Here is a 26,869-nt window from a genome sequence, read left to right as displayed (position 1 = left end):
ATCTGTGCTTGTAATTGATCTTGAATATCTCTTTACATTTGTTCTAATCTCTCCAATCTCTGATCCATTGCTTTGGTTTTGCGGCGGGTACTATAGTGATATTTAGTTGGTAAACTCTCGTTGGTTTCCAGATTACTAAAATGATTTTTTTTAATTAGGGTCCTTTTGTGAAAATCTAATACATGTGATGCAATGTAATGCAGATGCATGGGATGAATGCAAAAAGAAAGAGAGGCATTGATTCTGAATTCAATTATATTATAACAACTTTTCTAGAAAACAGATTTCTTTACATAAAGCGGATTACATATGCGGCCTTGCCCTCGTACTCCAATTGAAGACATCGATCTTTTTCTTCTTATCCGGATGTTAAACTCAAATCTTGCGAATTGTCCAAAATATTATTTCCTTTTTGCTTGATCCGGGCCGTGACCTGATGTTCGTTAGCTTCTTTAAGAAAGTTGACGGCTCTCAAATAATCTTTGTCGGCTTGAATCCTCAGGCAGCGAAGCATAGTCGTATATTTTTCCTCGGACTATCAGCCTTCTCTCGTTGTGTTTACTCGGACCATATTCGGACGACCGTATTATATTCCACTTTATCAAGAAATCCATTTTCCATAACAAGCTCTCTATTTAGCAACTAAACGTGAATCAATACCTCTTTTCTATGATAATGGAATGCAATCATAAACAAAAGAATAGAAACACGTTAGTACACAAAACACAAATGATAGACAGAGCACCAATTTGGGTGACCACTAGGGTTGGAGTGGTTCTACCTAGGGTGGGCTCTTAAGGCTCGCTATATGCAGTTTGGTTCTAAAGACAGGGTACCTGAACCAGCAGATTCCTTGATCCTCACCCATTATAAGCTCATATAAACCGAGTTCGGTTCAGGGGAATACATTTTCCTATAGCTATACGGAGATAAAAATCTCACGAAGACATAGGTACGGGTGTATCCCAAAATCGATTCACTATCCTATACGAAGGTTAAAACCTCACGAATGACTAGTTTCTCACTCCTACTTAAAAGGGTAGATCGAACAATCATGCAATGCAATATGCGAAAACACCTAAAGACTCGAACCAATAAAGCACATATTACAACCAAGATCACAAAAAATGACAAATGAAATGCAATGAAAGGATCGTATTTTAAAACGAATTTTTCAATTTTCAACAAAAAGACAAAAATTAATCAATTTACGGCTTGACTCTCTTATTTACTCCCCAGCGGAGTCGCCAAACTGTCGAAACCATTTTTTTGAAAAAACGAGGTCGTCAACTTTTTATTTTGAAAATGAAAATGGGGAGTCGCCACCAATCTTTTTTGTTTAGGTATGATCAGATCACCTCGTAATTTGATTATTTTAATAAAATGTTTTGTTTTACTAAAACAACGATTTTGGTCTATGAAATTTGAGAAAACGGGTTCGAAAGCCGGTTACGTACGAGGAAGGATTAGCACCCTCGTAACGCCCAAAATTAGTACCTAATTGATTAATTAATGTCTTAATTTTGAAAGTTTAAAATCCGTAAAGAATTTAAAAATACGATCCTCCTTTTTTATTAATGTTAATTTTACAAAAAAAATGTTTGGGTAAATCGAAGCGGATGCTAAAGACCTTCTTATCCCGAAGTAATAAAATGTCACATCCAGTACGTTAGGACACGACATTTTAAACCCTCGAGAATAAGCTTGTCTTTTGATTTTCGAAACTCATACATTTTAATTTTAAAAGGATATTCGGTCATTTGGGTCAAACAAGAAAAATCGAAACCCAGTACGTTAGGGCACGATGTCTCGAATTTCTAAATACGGAATATTGCCTTTATTAGAGAATTTTATTTTTATGAAATAACAGCAAATATGAAATTTAAAACGATGTGTATTTATTTCATTGGAGTAAAAATACTTAATCATTTCTAAACATAATGCATGAAGTGGGGGCTATGAGTCGATACAAAATGATCGCATAGGTAGCGTGTTGGAAAGATAAAATATAACATAGATAAAGGCATATTTCAATAATAATTTAAATAAAACTAAAAATAGACAAAAATTAATGTACAATTTAAGAAAACGCGACTTAGAAATAAACGAGAAATAATAAAATCATAAAGAAAGAGGAAAAATAAATAAAGTAATATAAAATAAAATATGAAATACAAGTATGAAAATTTGAATAAAATACGAACCGAATGAAAATGGAAAAACAATAATAATAACAGATGGGTAAATATACAAATAATAATAAAATGGAAATGTTGAAATAGTAAAAACGAGATAATAAATAATAATAAAATAGTAAAAAGATACGAACGGAAAAATGTAACTATTTTGATTTAATACATAAAAGCAAATAATCAATAAATAGGTAAATAAATAAATAAAAATAGTAAGAAAGAAGAAAATATATGAACATCAAAATATATATAAAGGAATAAATAATAATGATGGAGGAAAAGATGAAACAAATAGGTAGATTCCCGAAAGAAATAAATAAAATAATAATAAAGTAAAGAAATATTAAATAAGCGACTAAATAAAGAAAGAGAGAAATTAAATCGAAAAGGGGACTTAATTATAACCAAAATTAAATTAAAAGAATAAATTAAGATACAAAAAAATGAATAACGGACTAAAATGAAGACTGCGAAAACTATTGAGGACTAAATGGGAAAACAACCCGACTCCCCAAGACACGCGTCCTTTCCTCTGCAGGTTAACAAACTTGGGACTAAATTGAAATGCGCGGAAAATTACGGGGCAAAATTACAAAGTCAAAAGAAATTAATAGGATTTAATTAAAAAAAGGGTGAAAAAGCGGAGGGACTCATCGCATAAATATCTCATTTACAAAGAAAACACGCGGATCCTGGCTCAAATGGGTCGGGTCACACGGGTCAGCCTTAAACAGCGCCGTTTTGGCCCTTAAGGCTAAAGCAAAACGATGCCATTTTACTTCATCTATTTAAATCAAAAAAAAAATTAACTTCATTTTCTCAATTCTTCTTCAAAAAAAAACAAAAGAAAGAGCTCTCAACTCTCTCCCTCAGCCCCCATGGTCGGCCTAGCTCCGGTGCCGGACCACTGTGGCCGCCGCATGTCGCCAGCAACAGCGCCGCTGTCCATGGTGGCCAGAAAAATAAAAAGTTTAATTTTTTGGGTTTTTTCGACTCCCCGAGCATAAGACGTCATTTTTCATCGGAAACGACGAACCTCGACCACCCATGGCGGCGCAAAACGCAAGAAAATGTGAGTTTTTGGCTCCCTTTTACTCTTTGTTCGTTTCTTTCAAAACTAAAAGCAAAAATCAAAAAAAATAATAATAAAATAAAAAAGGCAACCTTTAACATGCTGAATGTTTCTCTTTGTATTTTTGAAATCGTGTATTCGTAAAAAAAAGGAGAGAGCATACATTGGTTGTTTGTGGCTTTTTATAGCCGAAAGAAGAGAAAAAACACAATGTTTTTCTATTTTTTGCTACTATTTTCCTCTTTCTCTGTATTGCCCTTGCAGGTACGGAAGCCAACTGTGGCATGCGGTGGTGGTACGGGCGTGTTGACATGGAGGCATGAGCGGCGGCAGCAGCTAGGGTGCTGTTTTATTATTCATTTGCTGGAAATGTTAAGGTCTTGGGTCATTGGGCCATTAGGATTTTATTTCTTTTGGACTTGTGAAATTGGGTAGCACAAGGCCTGGTATATTTGGTATTTTGGGCTATTTTGTAACTGGACTTTGGTTTATTATTTTTTAGTTTTGTTTTGTTTTTGTTTTTCACATGGCCCAGGTAAATTGGGCTGGTTACACATATATTATTTCAATTTCATTTTTTTAGATTCTCCCTAAATTTTTGTATTTTATTTAGTTTAGTCCTTAAAATTGAAATTTTCATAACTCTTAAATTTGAGCTTCGATTTCGAAGTCGATCTCAAAATTCATTCTTATATAATTCACTAGAATCTAATATTATAGAAATTTCATCTCACTGTTTACAGTTTTTACACATTGTCCTTTTTGACAAAACTTATATAAGGATTGTCACATTCATCTTCCTTGCCCCGCAAATGACAGGGAATACATTTAAACTGTTAAGTATTCACTTTGATGATAGCAATAACCTGCAATGAGTACTAATGAACTAGTGCTAAAGATGATTTTTCGGGGAAGAAAACAGTAAAACGAACATTAAAATGAGAAAAAAGTTAACGGCTAACAATTCCTATCAATTTCCTAATAATCTATTAATTTACTAATCTACATGTCAAAAAAATATAGTGGTAAGGCACGTAAAGGGGCACATAATAGGGTAGAGGAATTTTATTCCTTCAATACCATATTGGAGAATATTTGTATACATATTCGGAACTATTTTTATACCCTAAACTTACACTATGGCGATCCGGAGGCTTATGCAAATTAACAGGGATTTGAGAGTCATGAGACCTTTAACCAAATTTTTATCCCACTAGTGACCTATTTCGGGGAATAATTCTTGGACTTTCATGTTTTCGATACCCGCTAGAGGTGTTGAGTCAACAAAAAAGTTTATCTTCACAAACCATGGGTCATTGAATACCTCAATGGTGGCTCCATTCCTCAGCCACCAACAGATACCCTTTGCAAGCAATAGTTTGGTAATAAAAATGCTCTTTTAAATAAAAGAATGATTATTCCATTCATTAGCATCAAGAAATCCACAACTTTGAAAGTCTTACTAATTAAGAAAAGAGTCATAATTAGAGATATATCTTGAACGCATCTTCAATACTATTACCACATAGGTTTTAGTACTACAAACATTTGGAGAAAAACAACTTAGTTAAGAATGGAAACATATGAATCTCTGATCAAGAGATGGTAAAATTCAATCAAAACCACAATAGAGCAACCAGTAAATTATTTAAAAAAAAAAAAGGGAATCATAACCGCTTCCTTAAAATGAATATTACTAGGATGCAAGACCAGCCTTGAGAGCTTGAATGGTAGAAACATCAGTTTCGAAGGATTTAGCCAATATAGTGTCGTCGATGCTGGTGGCAAAAAGGGTCTTAGGGAGCGATACGGTTCCTGCATTTGCACTTCCAAACGAAGAAATCGCGATAGCTGGGTTATTGGCATCCGCATTGTACGGATAGTGCACTAACCCTTTAGGGAAGATAAACATGTCGCCGGCTTGTAGACTCTGAGTGAAAAGCTTGTTCGTTGTGTCGACAAAACCAACTTCCAGGCTCCCATCAACGAGGAAAAGCAGCTCGGCCGCACGAGGATGAGTGTGTGGAGGGTTGAGAGAGCTTGCAGGGTATTGAAGAACGGCGTAGGACACACTTTGACCATTTAATGCTGGGAATTCCACCATGCTAGCTTTCAGGATCGTGAAATTTGCAGGGAAGGTGCTTTGGTTGACGAGGACTCGCATCCCTGTGTACGTGAAGAAGCCTCCACCAACGTTATTTTGGTTTGCAGGGACTAAAAAGTCAGAAAGAACATCAGGATCACTAGCCAGGGCTATTTGGACAATGACAAATGAAGATAACACAAGGGAAAGCACTTTCATGGTGGGAATCCTTGAAGCCATGTTAGAAAAACTGGGGAATGTGGTGCCTACCTTGATGGGATGGCTCAAGTTTGAAGGATGGTGGTGTATTTATAGAGTTGAATTAAGTGTAATGGCTTTGTTGCAAGACAAATTTGGTGATATTGCAACAGGTGAAGATTACCGAGTCCCATGTGCTTGTACGTGGGTTGGGTTGGAATTTAAGATGTTAAAAGACGAGAAGAACTATGAAGTTCACCCAAATTCCTATATATCCTTATCCATCAATATACGGAATAATTTATTGGAGATATTCCCAACAGTTTGGTTGTCAAATTTTGCTTGTTTCTGTTGATTAGTATAAAAAGAGTCGAAGAATCAAGCACTTTATTATTCTATATTTTTTGCCAAAATTAAATGAATTGTAATAAGATAAGGGTCAGAATGTTTGTAAGTGAATAATTTATAGTTTATTCCACTAAATAAATATAGGTGTGCAGTTATAATGATGTCACTCTTAATCAAACTAACAAACAGCCATGCAAATGAAGTCCTTCAAAATAATAAAATATTATAAATTACTTCTATGTTTAAATTTTTGGTCTTTCCGTAAGAAACCAAATCTTGATCTTGTTCGCAATGACACTAGTCTCCACGTTGATTGCTAGTTGTGGCTTATTTTAACAGTATTCTTAGATTTTTCATTAATTTTTAGTTTCAATCCACTCTATTTTCTCTTAAAACTATTGCGGTTCTTGTATAATTAAGTTTACATTATCCTGAATTTTGTTTTTGTTCACTTTATTTTCTTTGGAAATTGTCGTGGTTCATGTCCACTTTGTTTCTTCTAAAGCAGTGGTTGTAGCATATATATATATATATATAAAACAGTTACGAAGATAAAGGTGACGTCAGATTTATTAGGAATCATTCTTAGAAGACTTTATCATGATAAAAAAATTGATGATATTTGTAAAATTAGACTTTGAGATTAAGAGGAAGAGAAAGAGGATAGGTCATTTAAGACTTGGTGGTGTTTCCTTGATTAACTAGAGTTCATCATCATGTTGGTCTGAGAATGGAGAGTTAAGATGCAATTTTCAATGATTTGATTAAGGTATCTCTAGTTTGTTTTTGAATTTTTTTTTTGTTATAGTTACTATTTGTTTATCTTTCTCCTCTTCTAGGTTTAAGCTACAAACATTGGCATTTATACATCAATTCGTAGTATCATATTGATCATTTACACTATGTATCATATCTTTATATTCTTTTTGTCCAAGATTTCACTTAATGATAGTATTTTTTAAAAAAATTATTAATTATTAAATTTCATATCAAGTCGAGATAGGTAGGCCAACATTTGGACATGTTTAACTGCATATGTTATGTTAATTAGGATGTGTTTGATAAACTATTAAATTAATATAAAATTTTCAATAAAAATATTGAATAAGATGAGTTTGGAAAATTTTGGGAAAGGATCGTTAAAATGAGTTTTCCATTAGCTCAAGAGAATTTTATAAGAGATTTAAGTAATTTTTTTTTAAAAAAGTAATTAATTATAAGTAACTTCGTAAAAATATTGTAAGAGATTTGAATAATTTTGTAGAAAAATTAATAATTTTATTACAAATTCAGTATTTACACAATTATAAATAATTTCGCATGTGTTTCAGTAATTTTATAAAAATATTTTAATGTTGTAACAAAGTTCAGTAATTTAAGTAGTTCATGTTAGAAGTCTCGTAGTAATTACTTATTACTTAATTTAAAAATATTAAGATGATTTTTATTTATTAATTTTTAAGCATTAATTTTATTATAGATTTTTTTATATATAATGTCTAAAACTACCCATAATCTCTCTCCAACTCTTAAATAGGGAGATAATGCACTTCAGTGCACTCGAACTCACGTCCTCCTGCACTAACAACAATACCGATGGCAATCGAATTAAGACTCAATCGACTATTTATTAAAATTTTCTATCTGAAACAAATTATTTGAAAAAATAAGCATTCAAATTACTGCATTTAATTTTTGTCTAAATTATCCAAATAATATAAAAACCATATCAATAAAATTAAAATTAAGATTAAAATAATTTTCAAAAATAAATATTTACTTTTATCAAGTAACATAATTATATTAAGGATTTAATTTTACTAATTTATCAAATAATTTTTAATATAATTTAAGTAATTATAAAATTTAGTATTAAAATTTAATACTTAAGATGTGTCAAGTTTGAGACAACAGTTTTCATTTTCATTTTTCTTTCAGAAAACAGTTTTCAAAATAGAAATGAAAAATAATAATAAATAATTAAATTAAAGCATAATTTATTAAAAATGTATTACAATAGTACAATGAAATGTAATTAAACAAGAAAAAGGTTTGAAGGTTATAAAAACAAAAAGTTGTTACTAAAAGGATTTGAAACAGGAAAATTTATTGCACAAAATGAAATTTTAAAAATTCCCTTGTTTTCAACTTTTTTTCTCGAAATCATTTTATTAAAAATAATGAAAATATTTTTTATTTTCTAATTTTCATATATTTTTATTTCCATTTTTAAAAATCATTTTCAAAATTTTAACTAAATATATTTTCTTCACTATTTTCAATTTTCTAAAAGTATGAAAATAAAACCTGAAACCAAATTTATCTAATAATATCTAAGACCACCTTTAAAGGGTAAATGTAATCTTTAAACTGAATTAGTTAAGGGATCATTTTTTTATGATACAACGATAATCAATTTGGTTAAGTGTAATCTTTTTGAATTGTAGGTTAAACACGTTCATGAGTTGGTTCAGTTAGGTCCAGATCAAATTAAAGTATGATATTTACATACTTTATTCTTTTATGATTCAGCACAAAATATGGACTTAAAATTTTACACATACCTACTCATATTTGTAAATAACTAACATAAGCCAATTTTAGATCTATCAATTTTTAAAAAATATTTATAATATTTATAGTTGATATTATTTTTCAATTATTAAAATTGTATATAAAGGTATCTTAATATTTTTTTAATGTTTACATTATATTATTATATTAGTAAAATACCTCTCCAGCCCCTCTCAATTTCGATATTGAGCAAATTGGTCCCTCTCAAAAAAAATAGAGCAATTTAACCCTCTTTCAATTTCGATAGTGAGCAACTAAGGACAATTAATTACAAATTACAATGTTAAATTTTTTCATCAATTTTACATAAATTTTACTGGTATAATAACAAATTTAGCTCTCATAATTTACACATTTTATCAATTTGGTCATGATTTAACAAATTTAGCCTGCAATATTTTTGTAAATGTGTAATTGTTGAGGTTAAATTTGTTGTTTTTAGAATCAAGACTAAATTAACAAAAATATGTAAACATTGAGGACTAAATTTGTTATTATACCAATCAAAATTATGCACAATTGACAAAAGACATTAAAGTTGTGATTAATTGTCCTTAATTGCTTACTTTTAAAATTAACAAAGATTAAATTGCTCTAATTTTTTTAGAGGGACTAATTGGCTCAATTTTAAAATTGAGAGGGACTAGAGAGGTATTTTTACCTATTATATTAACATAGATTTAATTTTTATGTGTTATAAATGATATAGTATATAAAAATAGTATAATATAATATATTACAAACTTAAAAGACGGGTTAAGCCATGCTCAAGTCGTGAATGTTCAAGCATGAGCCCGATCGCTATTTTAAACGGACCCAATTTTTCCCAACCTAATTTTTCAAGCCTAATATATTTACTTAATCCCTACAAAATTTAAAGTAGACCTTCATAATTAAATAGACAACTTGACCTATAAACATGAACAAATTTACTTTAATTAATAATCCAATCAAATAAATTTAAAACTCATAATTTTAGACTTTTAATTTACTGGCCCAAACCCACAATATTTTTTCTCTCCAATTTTCTTTCACCCATTATTATCTATACACATCATCAATTTATTTTGGTTCTATGTAATTAGAGGGTTAGTACTCGGACGCACATAAACATACCCATACCCATACCACACACACTACGTTCAAAAGGAGTTGAGCTAAAATAAAGACCTATCATATGTTCCCCAGATGCTCCAACCTAAATAAATTCTATAGATGAATAATCTTCGGTCATCATGGAAAATATTAGATTTCTACCCATTATCAATTTCAAATTACTAGATTTTCATTTGTTTCTCTTTTTGGGTGAATATCTTCTCTTTCTTTCTTCTTCTCATAAATTCTCCCCAAAATTTTCCTTTCGTTGATCCTTTCTTTTTCTTTTTTCTTTTGTATCTTTGCCCCATGGTTTACTTTCAATTCAATCTTTCTTTCTCTTTCAATTCGTCTTCTTTTAGTTGAGGTCTTCATTTTGTGATTGGTTGGATCATCAAAGGCTCTAATCTCCTTTTAGTCACAACTGTGGTTAGATACAATAAGTATTAAGTTAAAATATACTCTTTTCAAACTTGAAATTTAATCTCTATACTTTTATTTTTTTAGATTTCAAAATTTAAATCTAATTCTTAACTCTATTAAAATTATTTTATTTTGTTAGCTTCAACGTCCGAGCAAGTTGTTGGTCACAACTTCTTCAATAGTGTTTACTTACTTTTCTTTTTGTTTTCAATTTCAGTCCATATTAGCATAGTTTTTTCCACACTTATGTGATTTTTGTTTTGTTCACTCTATTTTTCGGAGGATCTATGAGATTTGCTAGATAAGGCTACCACTAGATTTATGAAGAACTATTCTTGAAATCCCTTGTTATAATAGAGCATATATGATGTTTGTAAAATTAAAATTTAATATGATGAGGAGGAGAATGATAGATTATCTAAGACTTGACCTTTTTGTGTATCACTGATGTGATGAGTCCCTTAGGAGCTCTTGGAAATGATTTCTTGATTGGTCGGAATTTATCGTCATATTAATCTAATAATGGAAGGGCTAGGATACAATGGTTTGATTAAGATGATGTATCTAAATTCTTCTAATGCTAAGATTACTATTAGTTTATCCTTCTCCTCTCTTCTTTTGAGATTTTTCTATAAGCATATCATTTGTATATCAATTTATAAATTCATCATTTGAATTATTTACTATGTTTTGTATTTTATTATTCATATTCTTATTATTCATAATATTTTCTAAATTGGATTTTTTGCCTACGATTTTCATTTTTTTTAATTTAAATGCAAAAGGTTAATTACATTTAGAAAAAGGGTAAACTGTCTAGTTGGTCACTTAACTTTTAGGGTATTTTCATTTTGGTCACCTAAAATGAAATTCTTGCAATTGGTCACCTAACTTTTAGGTCGCTTTCATTTTGATCACCCAAAAATATTTTTTAAGTATTGATTGGGATAAAAAAATTAAGGATTAAAGAGAAAGAGTGATAAAACTAAAGTAATACACAAAAATTGTCAAACTTGTTTATCCCATTACCAAAATTTTAAATTTAATTTTTAAATATTAAAATTTTAATTTCAAAACATCAAAATAAATTGAATAAATTGTTGAATTTTTTTTACCCATTGATAACGTCAACCGATTAATTACTATAATATTAAAATTAATTAATTGCTTGTTCTTCGTTTGAGTAAAAATGATAAAAAAATTATGAGTTTTGTTAGGAATGAAAGATGAAATTAATTAATTTAATTAATGCAATGATTTTTCTTTCTTTTTAGCTTAGTATGGTAGATTCAAGATCATATAATCAAAAGAAATTTAGATTTTGTAGACAACTATTAAAGACAATAATTTTGATAGATAATTTTGAAAATAATTTCAAAACACCAAAATAATTTTTTTATCTATTGATAATGACATTCGAGTTGCTACTATAATTTTGAATCTTAATATTTAAAATTTATATTTCAAAATCCAAATTTAGAATTTCCAGCAATGGGATAAACAAGTACAATCTAAGAAATTTTTTGTATTATTTTCGTTTTTACTTCACTTTAATTCTTGAATTTTTTTTACCCAAATTAACACTTAAAAAGGTATTTTTTAGGTAACCAAAATAAAAGTGACTTAAAAATTGGATGACCAAAATAAAAATATGAACATGACGTGGCTTATGCAGTTAACTGCCATTTGAGATCCAACGTTTGAATGACTAAAATAAAACTGACTAAAAGTTATGTTACCAAATTCTTATGATTTCATTTTGAGTGACTAAAACGAAATCGCGTTAAAAGTTGGGTCAGCAACTAGTCAGTTTAACCATGAAAATTAAAGGTAAGGAGTAAAAAGGGATTTGGTAAACGAAAATAGAAGTAAAATGGACAACCAAGAAAACCGACTCCTAGAAACTGGATGTCCTAGGCGCTGTAACCTAGCAGTATCGCTAAAGCTTGCGATCTTCAGTCCTTCACCCCCATTCGAAACCCTAGCATTGATCCTCACTATTCATTCTCTCCAAACTCCATTTCCCTTTTGCTTCAAAAGGGAAATGAAAACTGAATAAAACCATTCATTTATGGATCCTTTCTGAATAAAACCATTCATTTATGGATCCTTTCTTAAATTTCAAAATTTCAATGGTCGCTGCTTCAAGGTGCTTCAACATTCTCCTTCGATGCAAAACCACTTTCATCTTCAGTTCCAGTCTTGTCCGAGGTTTGGGTAATCGTGTATCGATTCCACATTATCGTCCCCATGTAAGTCAAAATCTGCTCCCTTTTCTTTGTAAACCAATCGCATGCGTCTTTGATTGATTAATTTCTATTCTAGTGTTCTTTTTAGCTTGTAATCGATGCCTTTGCTTCTATCCCAGAATTACTTCACTTGTATCCGCCTGTTTTGCCCTATTGTAAGCAAAATCGTCGGAAATTACAACTCGCTTGCAACTCAGGCTGCTCCAGATGATGAAGGAATGGCTGATGAATTCTTGAACCAAATCCTCGCTACCTATCGAAACGCGCCGAATTCAAGTAAGGAAAGGTGTAATGCTTATGTTCATAAGCTCTGCAAAGCAGGGAATCTTTCTACGGCTATTAGATTACTGCAATCTTTGCGTGATAATAATATATTTATCCCCAATGCATATAATACACTTTTGGCTGCAGCTGCTGAAAGAAATCAGATTGACCTTTCGTTTCGGATATTCAAAGATTTATTAGTTTTTCATGGACCCTTGACCTTAACTTGTTATCTTAAGCTTGCAAGGTCTTGTGCTGATACTAATGACTGCACAGCATTGATTAGATATGTCAAGCAGGTGTCAGATTTGGCTTTCCCGAATAACATGATTGTTATAAATCGAATCATCTTTGCATTTGGTGAATGTAGGCAGATAGAGAAGGCTCTTTTGGTATTTAATCAGATTAAGGGTTTTGGATGTAAGCCCAATGTAATAACATATAATACTATTTTGGATATCTTGGGTCGTGCCGGTCGGGTGGATGAAATGGTACTTGAGTTTACTTCTATGAAGGAAGCTGGCTTTGTTCCGGATTTTGTTACTTATAATACATTGTTGAACAATTTGAGGAGGGTTGGGAGATTGGATATGTGCTTAGTGTTTTTTAGAGAAATGGATGATCGTGGAGTTGAACCAGATTTGCTTACTTACAGAGAAATGATTGAGGCATTTGGCCGATCGGGGAACACTGGAGAAGCATTAAGACTCTTTAATGATATGAAACAGAGGAAGATACGCCCGTCAATCTACATATATCGATCCCTAGTTGACATTTTGAAGAAAGCAGGGAAGGTGGATTTGGCAATGTCGATTTCACAGGAGATGAATTCATCTACTTCAGACTTATTTGGTTCGAAGGATTTTAAACGAAAACGTAGGTAGTTATGTAATTGATTCAGGGATTGAATTTCCAAAGAATCCTTTTTACTGTCAACATGAGTACTTCTTGGCTCAAACTATATAGATGCACGGATATTCCCTAGTGCATTACTGTTGATATCGGTATGTGTATTCTGCAGTCTACTTCATCCTTCTGTAAATTTGATTGACGATTTATGGTTGCAATGTAACATATGATCCATGTTAAATGACTGATAACTAGGATTTGTGTCATGCAAAGATTATGCTTCTATAGCGTAACATACAACGCGTATTGTCGATAACTATGCTAATTTATGTTGTTTTCCTTCAGGTATTCTTGACATGAGAAGCAGAGCCAAAGGCCAAGCCTCAACCATGAACAATGGTGTAAATTGGCTGAACTGAGTATGCATTCAAGCATGGCATTCATATTCCTTGTAATAGAAAATTAATTGTCTTTTTCGCCAATGGTCGACATACTTCATGGCAACATTAGGGTCAACGAGCTTCAAACTTTTTTAACTTCAATTTTAAGTGGTTGCCTTAATCCAATACTTTTTGTCATAGGATAAGAAGAGTATATTTTATGTAAAAAATCAATTTGATTTATGTATTTGGTTCGAGCTTCCACATACAAACTTCGTCAGATCTTGTGAATTGGTCATTGATGATCCCTATGAAAAATATGGAAATACCAAATCATTTATAGTCGAAGATCAATGTAAGTTTAATTATATAGCCCAAAGTGCTATCTTCATGGATCTTACAAGAAAAAATATTGATAAGCATACACAAAGACAAGGAAACAGCATAATGAAGAGAGTAAAAGCTTACATATATATCCATACGGATGGTAATACTCATGTACAACAGATGCAATGCAAGCACCATATGAATGACGATTGAATGAAATATTATTACGAGGTTCTCTGTTGCTGCCTCAAATGCGGCTTGAATCTCTTCCAAAAATGAATCTTCGAGTCCAATCGGATACCACCAACACCCGAGTACGCCAGCTCACTTGTTTGCTGAACCAGAATGAGAGAAAATTAGTTGTGTCAAAAGATGTCCCTCAATGTAATGTGCATGTGCTAAGCAAGTAAATGTAAAACAATAGGAAGATGACCAGGATTTCACCTTGCATATACAGAGTACCAGAGCCACTGTGTGCTACGACCCATGGAAACCCAGTCCCCAGGCAGCTCAGCAGCTGCTTGCTCCCCTCCTAAAGGAGCAAATTGCCCAAGGTGTTTGTATCTTGCAGTTGAAATGAAAAAACATTAAAATTAGGATTTGTCCAAGAACTATTAGCATTTATGGATGCATTCAAATTTAATTGCATCTAGTTACTTGCATAGGAAACAACTAAGAGCACATACTGAAATGGATGGAATTGATGACGACCAGACCCTCTAAAACGCCGTGGGCCTTCAGGATTATCTTTCCACTTATACTTGCGGTTGAAGCATTTAGAAAGATATGCACCTTGTTGTGCCGCAACCTGAAGATCAAGCGATGAGGTCGTGTGGTCTCTACACAATACCTAATAAACCCAACCTAGTCCAACTTGTATACCAAAAGACAAATACCTGAGCTGTTGCAGGCAGATTCTTCACTTGTGAATCAGCTTGACAAAGGGCTAGCTTAAATCCTTCAATGTCCACTTTATCTATATAATTCCCCTCGGAATCTTTCATCAGATCAGTTACATCCCTCAGGTGCTTGCTCTTCAAATAGTGTTCCACTTGCGGATACCTCTCAAGGATATCGTCTATAACATCTTTAAATTCTTCAACGGTTAAGAAACCAGAGTTATCTTTATCTGCAGCCTTAAATATGGCAGCGATATCTTCCTGAAGGAGCATAATGGAAAATTACAGACTATAATATTCATCAAAAGTTTGCAGAATTAAACTCAAAAGATTAAAGGGAAATACCATGACTTTACGCTGATTTATAGTGGCGCAATCACCAAGGGCATACACATCTTCACATCCTTTTACTCGCAACCATTCATCGGTTGCTAGAACACGTCTGTTAGCCTGAAATGTGAAAACTTATCGTATGTGACTTGACTGCAACATAACCAATAATTTCAAACATAACAACTGATGACAAGAAAGTATCACACCTGCCCGATTTGCCCCATGAAGTCCTTCACAAAAGGGCGAGTCTCAACTCCAGTAGACCAAACAACCAATCCATGAGGTACAGAACAAATCTCTCCTTTCGCCTTGAGCTTCATAGTGATTTCCTTATCGGAAACACTAATAACACGAGATCCAGTTTGAACTTCGATACCATCTCTTCGAAATTTTTGCTCAGCGAAACTACTTATTCGTTCATCAAACCTGCAGGGAGTGTAAATCTGCTAAGATCTTTGTGATTTTGTCTATAAACTGCATTGCAATTTATCAGCAGCATTACAAATACCTCATGAACAATAGTGTAAAACCTGTACCATTACATGTTTAGATACAGAATATGACAGAGAATGAAAAGAGAAAGATAAACAGAATCGAATAGTTCAGTCCTCAGTCACCGAAATTCAAAAACCATACAGTGGAAATAAAATGAAAAATCATATCCTCTTACATATTCAGAATATGGTCCCCTGATTGAATCACAGTTATTTTCACCAGATCTTTAACTGAAGGATATAAGTTGATCAAATCCTCCTGAACAAAGTCATGCAACTCTGCTGCAAACTCCACACCAGTAGGTCCCCCTCCAACAATTACAAAATGAAGGTTTATCCTTCGTTCTTCTTCACTTAGTCCAGGAAGGACAGCCTTTTCAAAGCAGTCAATAACACTCCTCCGTATCTTCTGTGCATCCTCGACTTCCTGCATTCAAGTGGGGGCCCGGAAAGACTTTATTTACAAAAGGATGAGCTTCGGAATGCTATCAAATGTCCATTTCACTATAATATATACAACTAAAATGACTCTACCTTCAGAAAGAAGCAGTTCTCGAGGACACCAGGGGTGTTAAATGTATTTACTTGTGCTCCCACTGCTATAACCAAATAGTCATATTCCAAAGAGAATTCATCATTTCCCACCAAGTTATTTTCCACAGTATACCGGCAGAAAAGTTTCTTGTTTGCAGCATCAATCTTCATACATTCAGCTTCCCAAAACTGTATTTCTCCATTTCTCTGCCATCAACAATATAAATTGCTTTTGAATAACATTTCTGTTCCCTTACAATTGTTCAGATCAATTAAGCAAGCAATGCGCCAAAACTAACTCCTCGGTGCAATTACAATGTGGTCACAGGCTCACAGCAATTCCAAGACATTTTCTATATGCAATCTAGAAAAGTATTGGTACAATTATAGCAACTACAACGCTTCATCACGAAAAGAAACCATATGCCTTACTCAACAGTTTATATATTATGGAAGTCAAGAAGTATCAAAATATCGCAATTCAACGAACCAACATAGAAAGGCCTATACGTAATACACATCCATGAAGCTCTAACTATGTATGCATCTACATGCATATACAGTCAAGTATATTATTTAGCACCTACCAAACAATTAAAGAGAAAAGGAAAAAAAATATATTGTGCAGCTCTAGTTTGTTTCATCTACCTTCTTTATAATGTTTCGAACAGGCTCTACAATGCTCCGTGCTTCAACGGTTCCACAGGTGACACTAGGCAACAATGGGGTGAATGCAAAATAATTCCGGGGTGAAACAACCTGAACATCGTAAGCTGAAACATCAAGATCTTTAAGGAAACTAATACCGGCCCATCCCGTTCCAAGAACCACCACTCTCTTTTTCTTGCAATCTTTTTCGTTCACTTGAACACTAGTTTTGCTAGCATCTACTTGTGCTTCTGAGTAAGCCACAACACCTCCACCACTGCACTAAGCCAAACATAAAAGGTAATTAATCTACCTTGTAAAACCAAATGCTTCATCTAAAATTTACACAGTAGAACAAGTGGAAAAGCAAAGTTTTACTTCAAAATGTCTAATGGTTTTCAGCTGGAACTAAATCAGTTCCCTTCATATTTAACCATAGATACCAACATTTTACAGTAAAATCAACCCTTTTGAAATTGTATCAAATCAATGCATACCTTTACCACTTACTGATCCCATTATGATCAACAAAATACACACTTCAGTCCCACTAAAATTTTACTAAATAAAAAACCTAAGTTTTATAGTACTATCAGATTTACTAATTTCACTTTTCACTATCCCAATCTACTGTTAGCAATAAAACAGAAGCCAAAAGAACTAAAAAGTAAACAAAAGTGGGTATTTCCTCAAAAAGTGAAAGAAAAAGAAAAAAAAAAGGGAAGGAACCTGAGACTGAGAGTACAGAGAAGCAAAAGCTTGGAAGAAGCAGGGTAGCCATTGAAAGCCCGTGAAGCTCTGGTGAAGAAAGAGAGGATTGTCATTTTAAATGGGGAAATTAGAGAGATCTTTTAAAGAAATCTTGTCTTTTTTTTTCTTCTCTAAACAAGAACAATTACAAGAGCAGAGGAGTGAAGATGGTATTTCAGAGTTTTAAGTTTGACGCAAAACGACAGTGCGTTGGATCAGCTTTCTTTTCACCATACGTTGACTTTACACGTGGTAAGTTCTTTTTATCACTAATTATTTTATTGTTTTTATGATATTCTTGTCCTATAATTACATTTATTTCCTTAATTCTTATAAAATGTTTTTTCAACTACTAGATAGATGAAAAAAAACATATAATAAGGTTTAATTTATATACAACGATAATTAAAATTCTTGTTAGAAATCATTTCAATACGAGTTTGAATTGTTTTACTCTCACCTTCCACCTCAAATATTATAAAAAAACATGTGAAACTATTGGTTTAATTTTTAGGTAAATTATATAATTGTTCACTCAATTTTTACGAGTTTTCATTTTAGATATAGTAAATGTTAATAACTGTTTTAGACTTAATTCAATATTATTTTAATCACCTAGCTTTAATAAATTCTTATCACGCATTTTACTTTTCTAATTTTCTTTATTTTTTAAAATTAATTTTAATTTTTCTTAGAGAAAATTGGGGTTTTAGAGGAATTGGTTTGCTTTTATAAGGAAAAACTTTTTATAGGGAAAAAATTCATCTTTTTATTTCTTTTATTTGTTTGTTTTTAAAATTTTTTATTTTTTAGTAAAATGAAAAATTGAGGTTTTATAGAAAATCATTACAGAGAAAAATCAGTTTTTTAAAAATTATTTTTATTTTTGGTAAAAGGAAAAACATGTGTTTTATAAAATAATTTAATTTCAATAAAAACTCAAGTTCTTTTTAAAAGTAAAATTAATTATAAAAATTAAATGAGTGATCAAAATAAAATTTATTAAAATTTGGATGATTAAAATATGTGTAAAATAATATTACTTAACTCTAATTTAATGGTAGATGACCAAAATGAAAACGATTGTTAACAGTAATTTCAAAATGCATTTTTTTATAATGCTCAAAACGAAAACTTATGACAATTTAGTAACTAACTGTATAATTTACCCTTAGTTTTTTATTAGATATGCATCAATTGACTTAATAACTAGTCAATATTATATAACATATATATAAATAACACACTTGGCACAAATCACGAGAAATTAAGATGAGCAGTGAAGATACGCTTTTATTTTTTTCCCTAATGATGGTTAAGTTTTAAATTAAGCTAATCTCACTCATTCCTCCCATTGAATTGAATGCATAACTGCATTTGCATCCTTTTTTGAAAATAGAGAAAATAAAATTATTAAAAATATGGGTGTCACCGTCAACCCAATTGGTGGTGTTATGATTAAAAAACAAATTGTTGAAATTAAAAATATTGGCCATGAAATGCATTTTGATATATTTATTTTAAAGTAAAAAAAAATAATGTTTCGGTCAGGAGAAAATAAAATAAAATGGTGTTTTTTAAATGTAAAAAATAAAGGGTGTTTTATTGAAAAGGGCCCATTTTCAATTTTATTTATGGAAATGGGTCACTTAAAACATTATTTATTAGAATGATCTAAAAAAACGTAAAATGCACTTATGTGGAAGTGTTTTAAGGGGAAATTTCATAAAAGCGCCTTCTTGTGGGAGTGCTTTTGCTGGCGCGTTGATGTGGAAGCGCTTTTGTTGACATGGCAAAAGCGCGCTTATGTGGGCGCGTTTTAGCCCTTGTTTTTGCTCCAACAATCACTTCCAACGGTCATTTAAAAAATTAACCGTTGGGGCCAACGGTCATGAAAAAAAATTTATAAACCCCCACCCATTTTTTTCACACAAAATTTCCTCCAAATTTCTCTCTAAATTTCTCAAAAAAGCTCTCAAAACTCTCTAAGTTTTTATTTTTTGTCTAAATTAATATTATTATTTTATAATTTTTAAGAAATTTGGTCGTGTTAGCAATGGCCCGGTAATTAATTTGTCTCAATGATAAACATATCTCTGTCAACCAAATGAAAATGGTAAAGGTTATTTCAAATTTTTAATATTATTTAATTTTTTTCATTTATGTAATTTAATTAATATTTTTTTTATAATTTTTTATAACAGTCAGTAGATCGGGTGTTACAATGTTATATTAGTAATATGTCTAGTCCTCTATCACTGTTGATAGAAAATTACTTGAAGGAAACGGGTTTTTGGCACGTGGCCAATATAAGCCATGAGTGCAAGTTGGAACTGAAACTCATCAGCGCGTTCGTAGAGAGGTGGAGACCCGAGACGCGCACATTTCATCTTCCATGCGGGAAGTGTACCATTACTTTGGAGGACGTGCAGATACAATTGGGGTTATTAGTGGATGGGTCTGTACTCATTGGGCCCGCTCAATCTGCTGATTGGAGAGTCATATGCTACGATCTTTTAGGTGTGATTCTGGATAATATTTATGGAGGTCAGATCGAGCTGGGTTAGTTACAAGACACTTTCCCAGAGCCTAGGGATGATTCGATTGAAGTAGAAAGAATACGATACACTCGGGCATACATCCTTAAGATCCTCAGAGGTTTCTAATGCCCAACAAGTCACGATACCTCGTACATCTGAGGTGGCTGCTGAATCGTCGATTTTAGAGCAGAACTCAATTAGGGGTCTGCCATGTTGTCGACATTGTACCGAGAGATGTGTCGGGCGATGCAACCAAACAAAATCAAAATTGGAGGTTGCCTCTCACTCTACAATCATATGCTCGGTTTCGCTTTCCATTTTTACGTCCTCGAGTGAACCACTGGTATACATTCATACTCTTAACGAGGTAAAATATATATTAGATTTTACACTTATTACATAGATTTAAAATATAATTTTATGTTAAAATTTTATTTAAATAGGTGGAACCATTTGATGAGTTACAGGGGAATACCTATTGCTCTTGAAGATATACGGCTTCTATTAAACCAATGGTCGTACCTTGACAATATAAGTGGATAGCGATAATTACATACCACTCTTCCATTTAGAACAAATTGAATATTACAAACCAAATAATATTGTTGGCGATTAAATACCCATGTTGGTCACTTGTCGTCGTTCAGTGGTAGACCGATATTGTAACACCCCTATCCCGTATCTGTTGCCGGAACAGGGTTTCGGGGCATTATTAGGATTTACATATCATTTAACAAAAATTTCAATTAAATACTTACCGATTCAATGCATCATATAAATAAACATATTACCGTTCAATCAATAGCTTGGCACTTGTCTAAGTATCAAACAACAACATTGTTAGTATACTTGTACATATTTCATATAATTTCAACATTGATATATCTATTTTCTCGACATATCACACTTGAGTTTAATAATAGTCTCAACTTACACAATTTCCTTATATCAACATATCAAAGATAATCATATATGCACATGTCACGAAACATGTTATTCTCTTATTGTTTCTTCATAAGCATATATCATTTATTTCGTTATATCAATATTTCATGTACCATCATTTCCATATATCTTATGTATATTTATTTCGATAATAGTTAATATTAAACTCAACATAAATTAAATTCCATGTACCTATACTTATTTCATTTATCTATCTTCTTAATTATTTCATACAACTATTTTGTACATATATTTCCATATAACCAATTCTTGTAAACATTTCACACAACCATTTTGTATAACCAATTCATATAACCATTCGTCATCTGGTACATATTACCTAAATATTAGTTGTTCAACAGATGTCTTAACATCTCTCATCCACGATCTTATTTATCTTCGACATGATGCCATAGTGTCTTTCAACTATGGTCTTACTCATTTTCTGTCATGTTGCCATGGTATCTTTCAACCATAGTCTTATTCATTTCCTGTCATGTTTCCATGGTATCTTTCGACCATGGTCTTATTCATTTCATATCACGTTGTCATGGTATCTTTCAACCATTGTCTTATTCATTTCTCGTCATGTTACCATGGTATTTTTCAACCATGGTCTTACACATTTCATATCATGTTGCCATGGTATCTTTCAACCATGGTCTTACACATTTCATTTCAGAAAATACACTCCTGCGAATCTCATCCTTAAAGCAGGATTACTAGTTCAGGCTAAATCCCCTGTAATATAAACTCATAGAGTATTGTCAGGATTACCAGTCCAAGCTAAATCCCATGCAATGACAATTACTCTAATGAGCTTGGATTTGAATTACCAGTCCAGGCTAAATTCAGATCCTAATTCGAATTACCCGTACGGGCTAAATCCATTTTACATGTATTCTTCGGAAGGGCTATATCAGGATAGGATCACCCGTCCGGGCTAGATCCTTTTTACCATCAATTCCTTTTCAGAGATCCATCGAATTTTCCTTTCATTCAACCGAGATTTCTTCCCCTTTTTATCAGATATATCAATGTTTCATCAATTTTCATACAAGGGATATTTAAATCATATTCACATCAATAATATACATTTCAAGTATTTAAGAATATAATTTAAGTTACACGAACTTACCTGGCGAAATTGCAGAAATATCAAGATTCAGGGACATTTTGGTAAATTTTTCATTTTCCCCGATTTTCACCCAATCTTGATCCAAATTAATAATTTCATTCAATTTATTAATTTAATCAATAAAACAATTCATTTCCTTCATTTTGGTCATTTTTTACTTTTTTACAAAATTTCCCCTACAGTTCTTCTTTTATTCAATTTAGTCCTTGAGTCTAAAACATACAAATTATCCATTTTAAATGTAAACCCTTGCTAGCTAAAAATTCATATATTTATTTTCCTCCTCTTCCTCTCCATTCCACATTCTTAATGTATATATCATTCTTATAAGTAACATTATCTATGATTTCACTATTTGCTTATAAATTTATTCAAAGTTGTCCATCCCTGTCGTAGTCACTAAATTATTTTTATCTTGAGCTAAAGAACTCCAAATTTGTATTCTCTAATTTTCCCTGAAACTAGAATCACATATCTTCTTACCATAAAATTTTCAGAATTTTTTCTTTATCCAATAAGTACAGTTTATTCTTTAAAGTCACCCCTGTTTTGCTATCTGACAATTCCGACCCTTCTTTACTAAAAATTAATTATCTCCTCATACAGGATTCAAATGATGTTCCAATTTATTTATATTGAAAATAGACTCATTCATAATTCTAAGCATATAAATTTAAGCCCATAATTATTTTTATCCAATTTTTGATGATTTTCCAAAGTCGGAATAGGGGAACCCGAAATCATTCTAACCTTGTCTATCTAAATTTGTTATATCTCACAATTTACAATTTCATTGCTTACATCGTTTCTTCTATGAAAAGATAGACTCAACAAAATTTAATTTCATATTTTATTCAACTTCTAATTCGATTTTCACAATTTTTGGTGATTTTTCAAATTCAGACCACTGCTGCTGTCCAAAACTGTTTTAGTGCAAGATATTAATTACCATGTTTATAACACCCTTATTTTCTTTCTCTACACTATTTCTCATCACTTTCTCTTATTTTCTCTTCACTAACTTATCAAGAACATAGGACCATATGTAAGGAAACTCTATATTAACATCAATCCCATACATTTTCAATAATATCAAACTTAAAAATATACTGAAATCATGATGTTCTTACCTTGTTCTATTGATTTCAATCTTCATCTTGATTTTCTCTCTTCTTCAGCTTTCATTTCTTGAATGCAACTTGATATTATAACTTCTCATAGTCTCCTTAACATTTTTCTCTCTTGGTAGCTAAGGAAATTCTTTTGATTTTTGGGTGAAAATGGTGAATTTTTAGTAGAAGGACCAAATTGTAAAGAAATAAAAACTTATTTTCTTCTTCTTCTTCTCACGTTAGTTTTGCATGGGAAAGAAGATGAAAATTCTTCATCTTTCCTTCCTTTTATACTAAATAATAAATAATAAAATAATAATGAAATAATAATAAATTAATAAAATATCTTATTAATAAAATAATATTTATCTAATTAAATAGTTATAAAATATCATCAACATCATTATTACTTTCTAGATATCTCTCTCTTCTGTGACATCTCTAATTTGACCCTAGTCGAGATGTGGTTTCGGGACCACAAAATCGAGTTATAAAATTTATTAAATATTAAAATTCATATCTACTATGTGTGATAGTGCATGTGTGAAATTTTGATACTTAAATTCTGTTAGTTGAATGTGAATTTTAGTCAAAGGGTTTATGTGAGACATTTGTGAAATAGGTTAGGTAAATATAAAATGATCTATTAATGCATGTATTCAAAAATGTGGACTTGCATGTCAAAATACCCATTTTGGGATAGTGGCAGTCATGATATTGTTTTATATATAATATGTATTTTGATTTAACATTTTATATTACAAATGAATTAATAAATAAAAAGGAGATATTAGATAATAGTTAGTGGGAGGAGAAACCAAAGTTGGTTCATCCTTGTCCTCCATTGCCGTAGCTTAAAGTGAGGGAGAAGAAAGTTTTGTTGTTTGATTTTTGGCTTAGATGATGGCTAGAATGAGGTATGTATTGAATAATTCTTGAAAATTTATGCATAATTGAGATGATTAGTTCAAATTTTACTTATCCCATAGATTAAACTTAGGTTTTTGAGGTTGGAAATTCGGTCAATAAGCTTGAAACTCATAGTAGATACTTTTTTTTTTTTTGTGACATTAAGATGGTTGGTTATATATTGACTTATTAGCTTTGAAAGTTGAATGACATTGGTTAATTTGTTCATGTGGGTATTCGGCCTTGTGAATGTTATGGAATAAGTTTCAATTATGTACATATGTGATTTTTGAATAATCGGTCATTTATCTGGTATATGTATAAATGGTAAATTGTTTTTAACTTGAAAGTTGAGATTAGTGTATTTAAAGAGAGTTGTCGAATGTGGTCCTTGAAGATGTTTTAATGAATAAAATGTGTAGTTGAGTTATAACATTCGGTTAAGGATTAAGAGTTCTAGCAAGTTGGTATAATGTATAGTTGTAAATCGCCTTGTATTTGATGTTTTTTTTAAGGATAGGAAACGGCTAATTAAGATGTTGTTGGATAAAATTCTAGTTAGGTTATGTTAAAGCATTCGGCATTTCTTATAGTATTGTATACGAGAGTGGGAAAAGATTAGTAATTATTCTAAGTGAGTTATGATCTTAATAGGAGCAAAATAGAATCGGCTATAATTATGATGGAGTGATTCGGTCATTGTTTGGCATAGGTGAAACCATTATGAAATTGCTACTTTGATCTTGGAATGAAAATTTTAAATGGAGGTTAAATTTATTTGGTTAGGGCCGAATAGGGTTTATAAGTTAATGGTATGCTATATATATATATAGTTAAATTTGTGTATATGAAAACGTGGTAAGTAATGTGAATTTTTGTTTGTGCATGCGAATTAGGTATTGGTATAATAAGCATAAAAGTTAGTCATGGCATATTTTATAAACATATTATGCATTGAAGTTATATGATTGTCAAATGTGACTATTAAAGAAGTAATGTTGAATAAGTAATTAAACAAATTCATTTGTTTTAATTAAGCTCATGAGCAAAGAGGATCTAAATCAGATAAGGGAAAGGAGAAAGCAATCGAGTAGCCTATCCGCAGTTGTTCAAATAAATCCGAGGTAAGTCTTTGAGTAATGGAACTTAGCTTAAGATTTGATAAACGATGATATATATTTATATGAACATAATAAATAAAATGTGACCTAATGGTTCTACTTGAATTACATATTGAAATAAATAAGTTTCTAGCATATAAGTTTAGTTATAATGAAGAATGATATGGAATACGGGTAAAGATGGGACTATGAATTGGTGTAATTACCTATAGTAAAATGATAAGGAATAAGTTACTTCTATGAGCCTTAGCCGATTGGTTATTAGAAAAGTGATATTTAAATTATGATTTGTATGTGATAATAAGAAGTACTTATATATGATGATATGTTTTAAACTCAAATGGTAAGTTCTTAAGTGTTTGGACTTGGAAATTTAAGAGCAAATTGTAATAATCTGCTTAGGACAATGACGATGGCGTGATTTTGAAAATCACCATAAATTGTTGGAGTGGAATTAGAGACTGAATAAAATATGTAATCAAATATCAATGAGTCTAGTTTCTTATAAAATAAACAGTGCAAGCAAAGGAATTTCCACTTAGTAATAAACAGTGTAAGGCCTAATCTTAAGCGACTTAGTAATAAATCAACAATTACGGATGATCAGCACATTAAGTTGGCCAGGTATGTATTATGTACTTGTGTAGGCTTATTAAGCCCATCGAGACTTCACTTGGATTTTGTGTAAGTTATAAATGTATTTAATCCAACAAAGTTAATTATTTTACTTAAGACTTACTAAGCCTTGAAAGCTTACTCTGTTGTTACGTTTCTCTGTTTTATAGATTATCAAATTTGGCCTTTGCTCGGGGATCGTCAACAACTCGTCACACTATCACTATCCACTGTTTGGTACTGCTATGTTTTGGATTATTTTATGGCATGTATAGAATAAACTAGTAGCGGAATAATATTCTGGTTAATGTATATAAGCCATGCGAAAATGGCATCTTTTGAATTTGTACTTATAGAAGTTTAATTTTATCCCTGGCTGTATTTAGCATTTATCTAAATGAATGATATTTATTTCAAGAAAAAAAAAGAAAAAAAATTACTGTTCTGACATGATTTACAAGTCTGGTAATACCCCTTTCCTATTCCGACAACGGTTACGGGATAGGGGTGTTACATCTTCTAATTGACCATTTTGTCCTTTATTATCTTTTAAAATTTCATCATTGAGTCATCATTTAATTTGATAAAATTGCAATCTAGTTCCTCATAATTGTTCACCTATTCAATTTGGTCCTAATTCATCCATTTTCCTTAGTTTCTAGATCATTCTACCCTTAAAATATTTGCACTATTGGTCATTCAACTTTTTCATATTTACACTTTAACCCTCAAATTTTGAGTATTTACTCTTAGGTAACAAAACTTTTCTCACTTTTA

The 26,869-nt window shown here is 31.5% G+C and overlaps 3 protein-coding genes and 1 long non-coding RNA gene across 4 annotated transcripts; 2 read left to right on the top strand and 2 right to left on the bottom strand.

The window, feature by feature from the left end:
• Positions 1 to 4,960: 4,960 nt before the first annotated feature.
• LOC108459049 (germin-like protein 9-3) lies at positions 4,961 to 5,587 on the bottom strand. The gene has a single exon (XM_017758417.1). The coding sequence runs from the start codon at positions 5,585 to 5,587 to the stop codon at positions 4,961 to 4,963; it is 627 nt and encodes a 208-aa protein (XP_017613906.1).
• A 6,227-nt stretch (positions 5,588 to 11,814) lies between these two features.
• On the top strand, positions 11,815 to 13,999 carry LOC108460661 (pentatricopeptide repeat-containing protein At1g11900). Its single transcript, XM_017760244.2, has 3 exons — positions 11,815 to 12,237; positions 12,354 to 13,502; positions 13,693 to 13,999. The coding sequence occupies exons 1-2, from the start codon at positions 12,088 to 12,090 to the stop codon at positions 13,380 to 13,382; spliced, it is 1,179 nt and encodes a 392-aa protein (XP_017615733.1). The 5' UTR covers positions 11,815 to 12,087; the 3' UTR covers positions 13,383 to 13,502; positions 13,693 to 13,999.
• A 64-nt stretch (positions 14,000 to 14,063) lies between these two features.
• Positions 14,064 to 17,933, bottom strand: LOC108460660 (external alternative NAD(P)H-ubiquinone oxidoreductase B1, mitochondrial). The gene is made up of 10 exons (XM_017760243.2): positions 17,692 to 17,933; positions 16,963 to 17,239; positions 16,315 to 16,521; positions 15,957 to 16,207; positions 15,493 to 15,712; positions 15,299 to 15,403; positions 14,951 to 15,214; positions 14,741 to 14,862; positions 14,499 to 14,618; positions 14,064 to 14,389 (listed from the first exon to the last, which is right to left on the bottom strand). Exons 1-10 carry the CDS (start codon positions 17,784 to 17,786, stop codon positions 14,302 to 14,304), a joined length of 1,749 nt encoding a protein of 582 aa, XP_017615732.1. The 5' UTR covers positions 17,787 to 17,933; the 3' UTR covers positions 14,064 to 14,301.
• A 7,337-nt stretch (positions 17,934 to 25,270) lies between these two features.
• On the top strand, positions 25,271 to 26,490 carry LOC128291474 (uncharacterized). The gene is made up of 2 exons (XR_008281266.1): positions 25,271 to 25,480; positions 26,263 to 26,490. It is a non-coding gene; the product is annotated as an uncharacterized LOC128291474 (long non-coding RNA).
• Positions 26,491 to 26,869: the final 379 nt, after the last annotated feature.

The sequence above is a fragment of the Gossypium arboreum genome, chromosome 4 (assembly GCF_025698485.1).
Source record: "Gossypium arboreum isolate Shixiya-1 chromosome 4, ASM2569848v2, whole genome shotgun sequence".
NCBI classification, from domain to species: domain Eukaryota; kingdom Viridiplantae; phylum Streptophyta; class Magnoliopsida; order Malvales; family Malvaceae; genus Gossypium; species Gossypium arboreum.
Note: the sequence above shows the minus strand (reverse complement) of the source record. Positions and strands in the feature narration are given on the sequence as shown.

Coding starts and splice junctions, on each gene's coding strand:
- LOC108459049 (XM_017758417.1), bottom strand. CDS start 5,587: ATGGCTTCAAGGATTCCCACCATGAAAGTGCTTTCCCTTGTGTTATCT.
- LOC108460661 (XM_017760244.2), top strand. CDS start 12,088: ATGGATCCTTTCTTAAATTTCAAAATTTCAATGGTCGCTGCTTCAAGG. Junction 12,238..12,353: donor TTCCACATTATCGTCCCCAT/GTAAGTCAAAAT, acceptor CTTCTATCCCAG/AATTACTTCACTTGTATCCG.
- LOC108460660 (XM_017760243.2), bottom strand. CDS start 17,786: ATGACAATCCTCTCTTTCTTCACCAGAGCTTCACGGGCTTTCAATGGC. Junction 16,522..16,962: donor TTCGAAACATTATAAAGAAG/GTAGATGAAACA, acceptor TGTTGATGGCAG/AGAAATGGAGAAATACAGTT. Junction 15,404..15,492: donor TCATGGGGCAAATCGGGCAG/GTGTGATACTTT, acceptor TTCACATTTCAG/GCTAACAGACGTGTTCTAGC.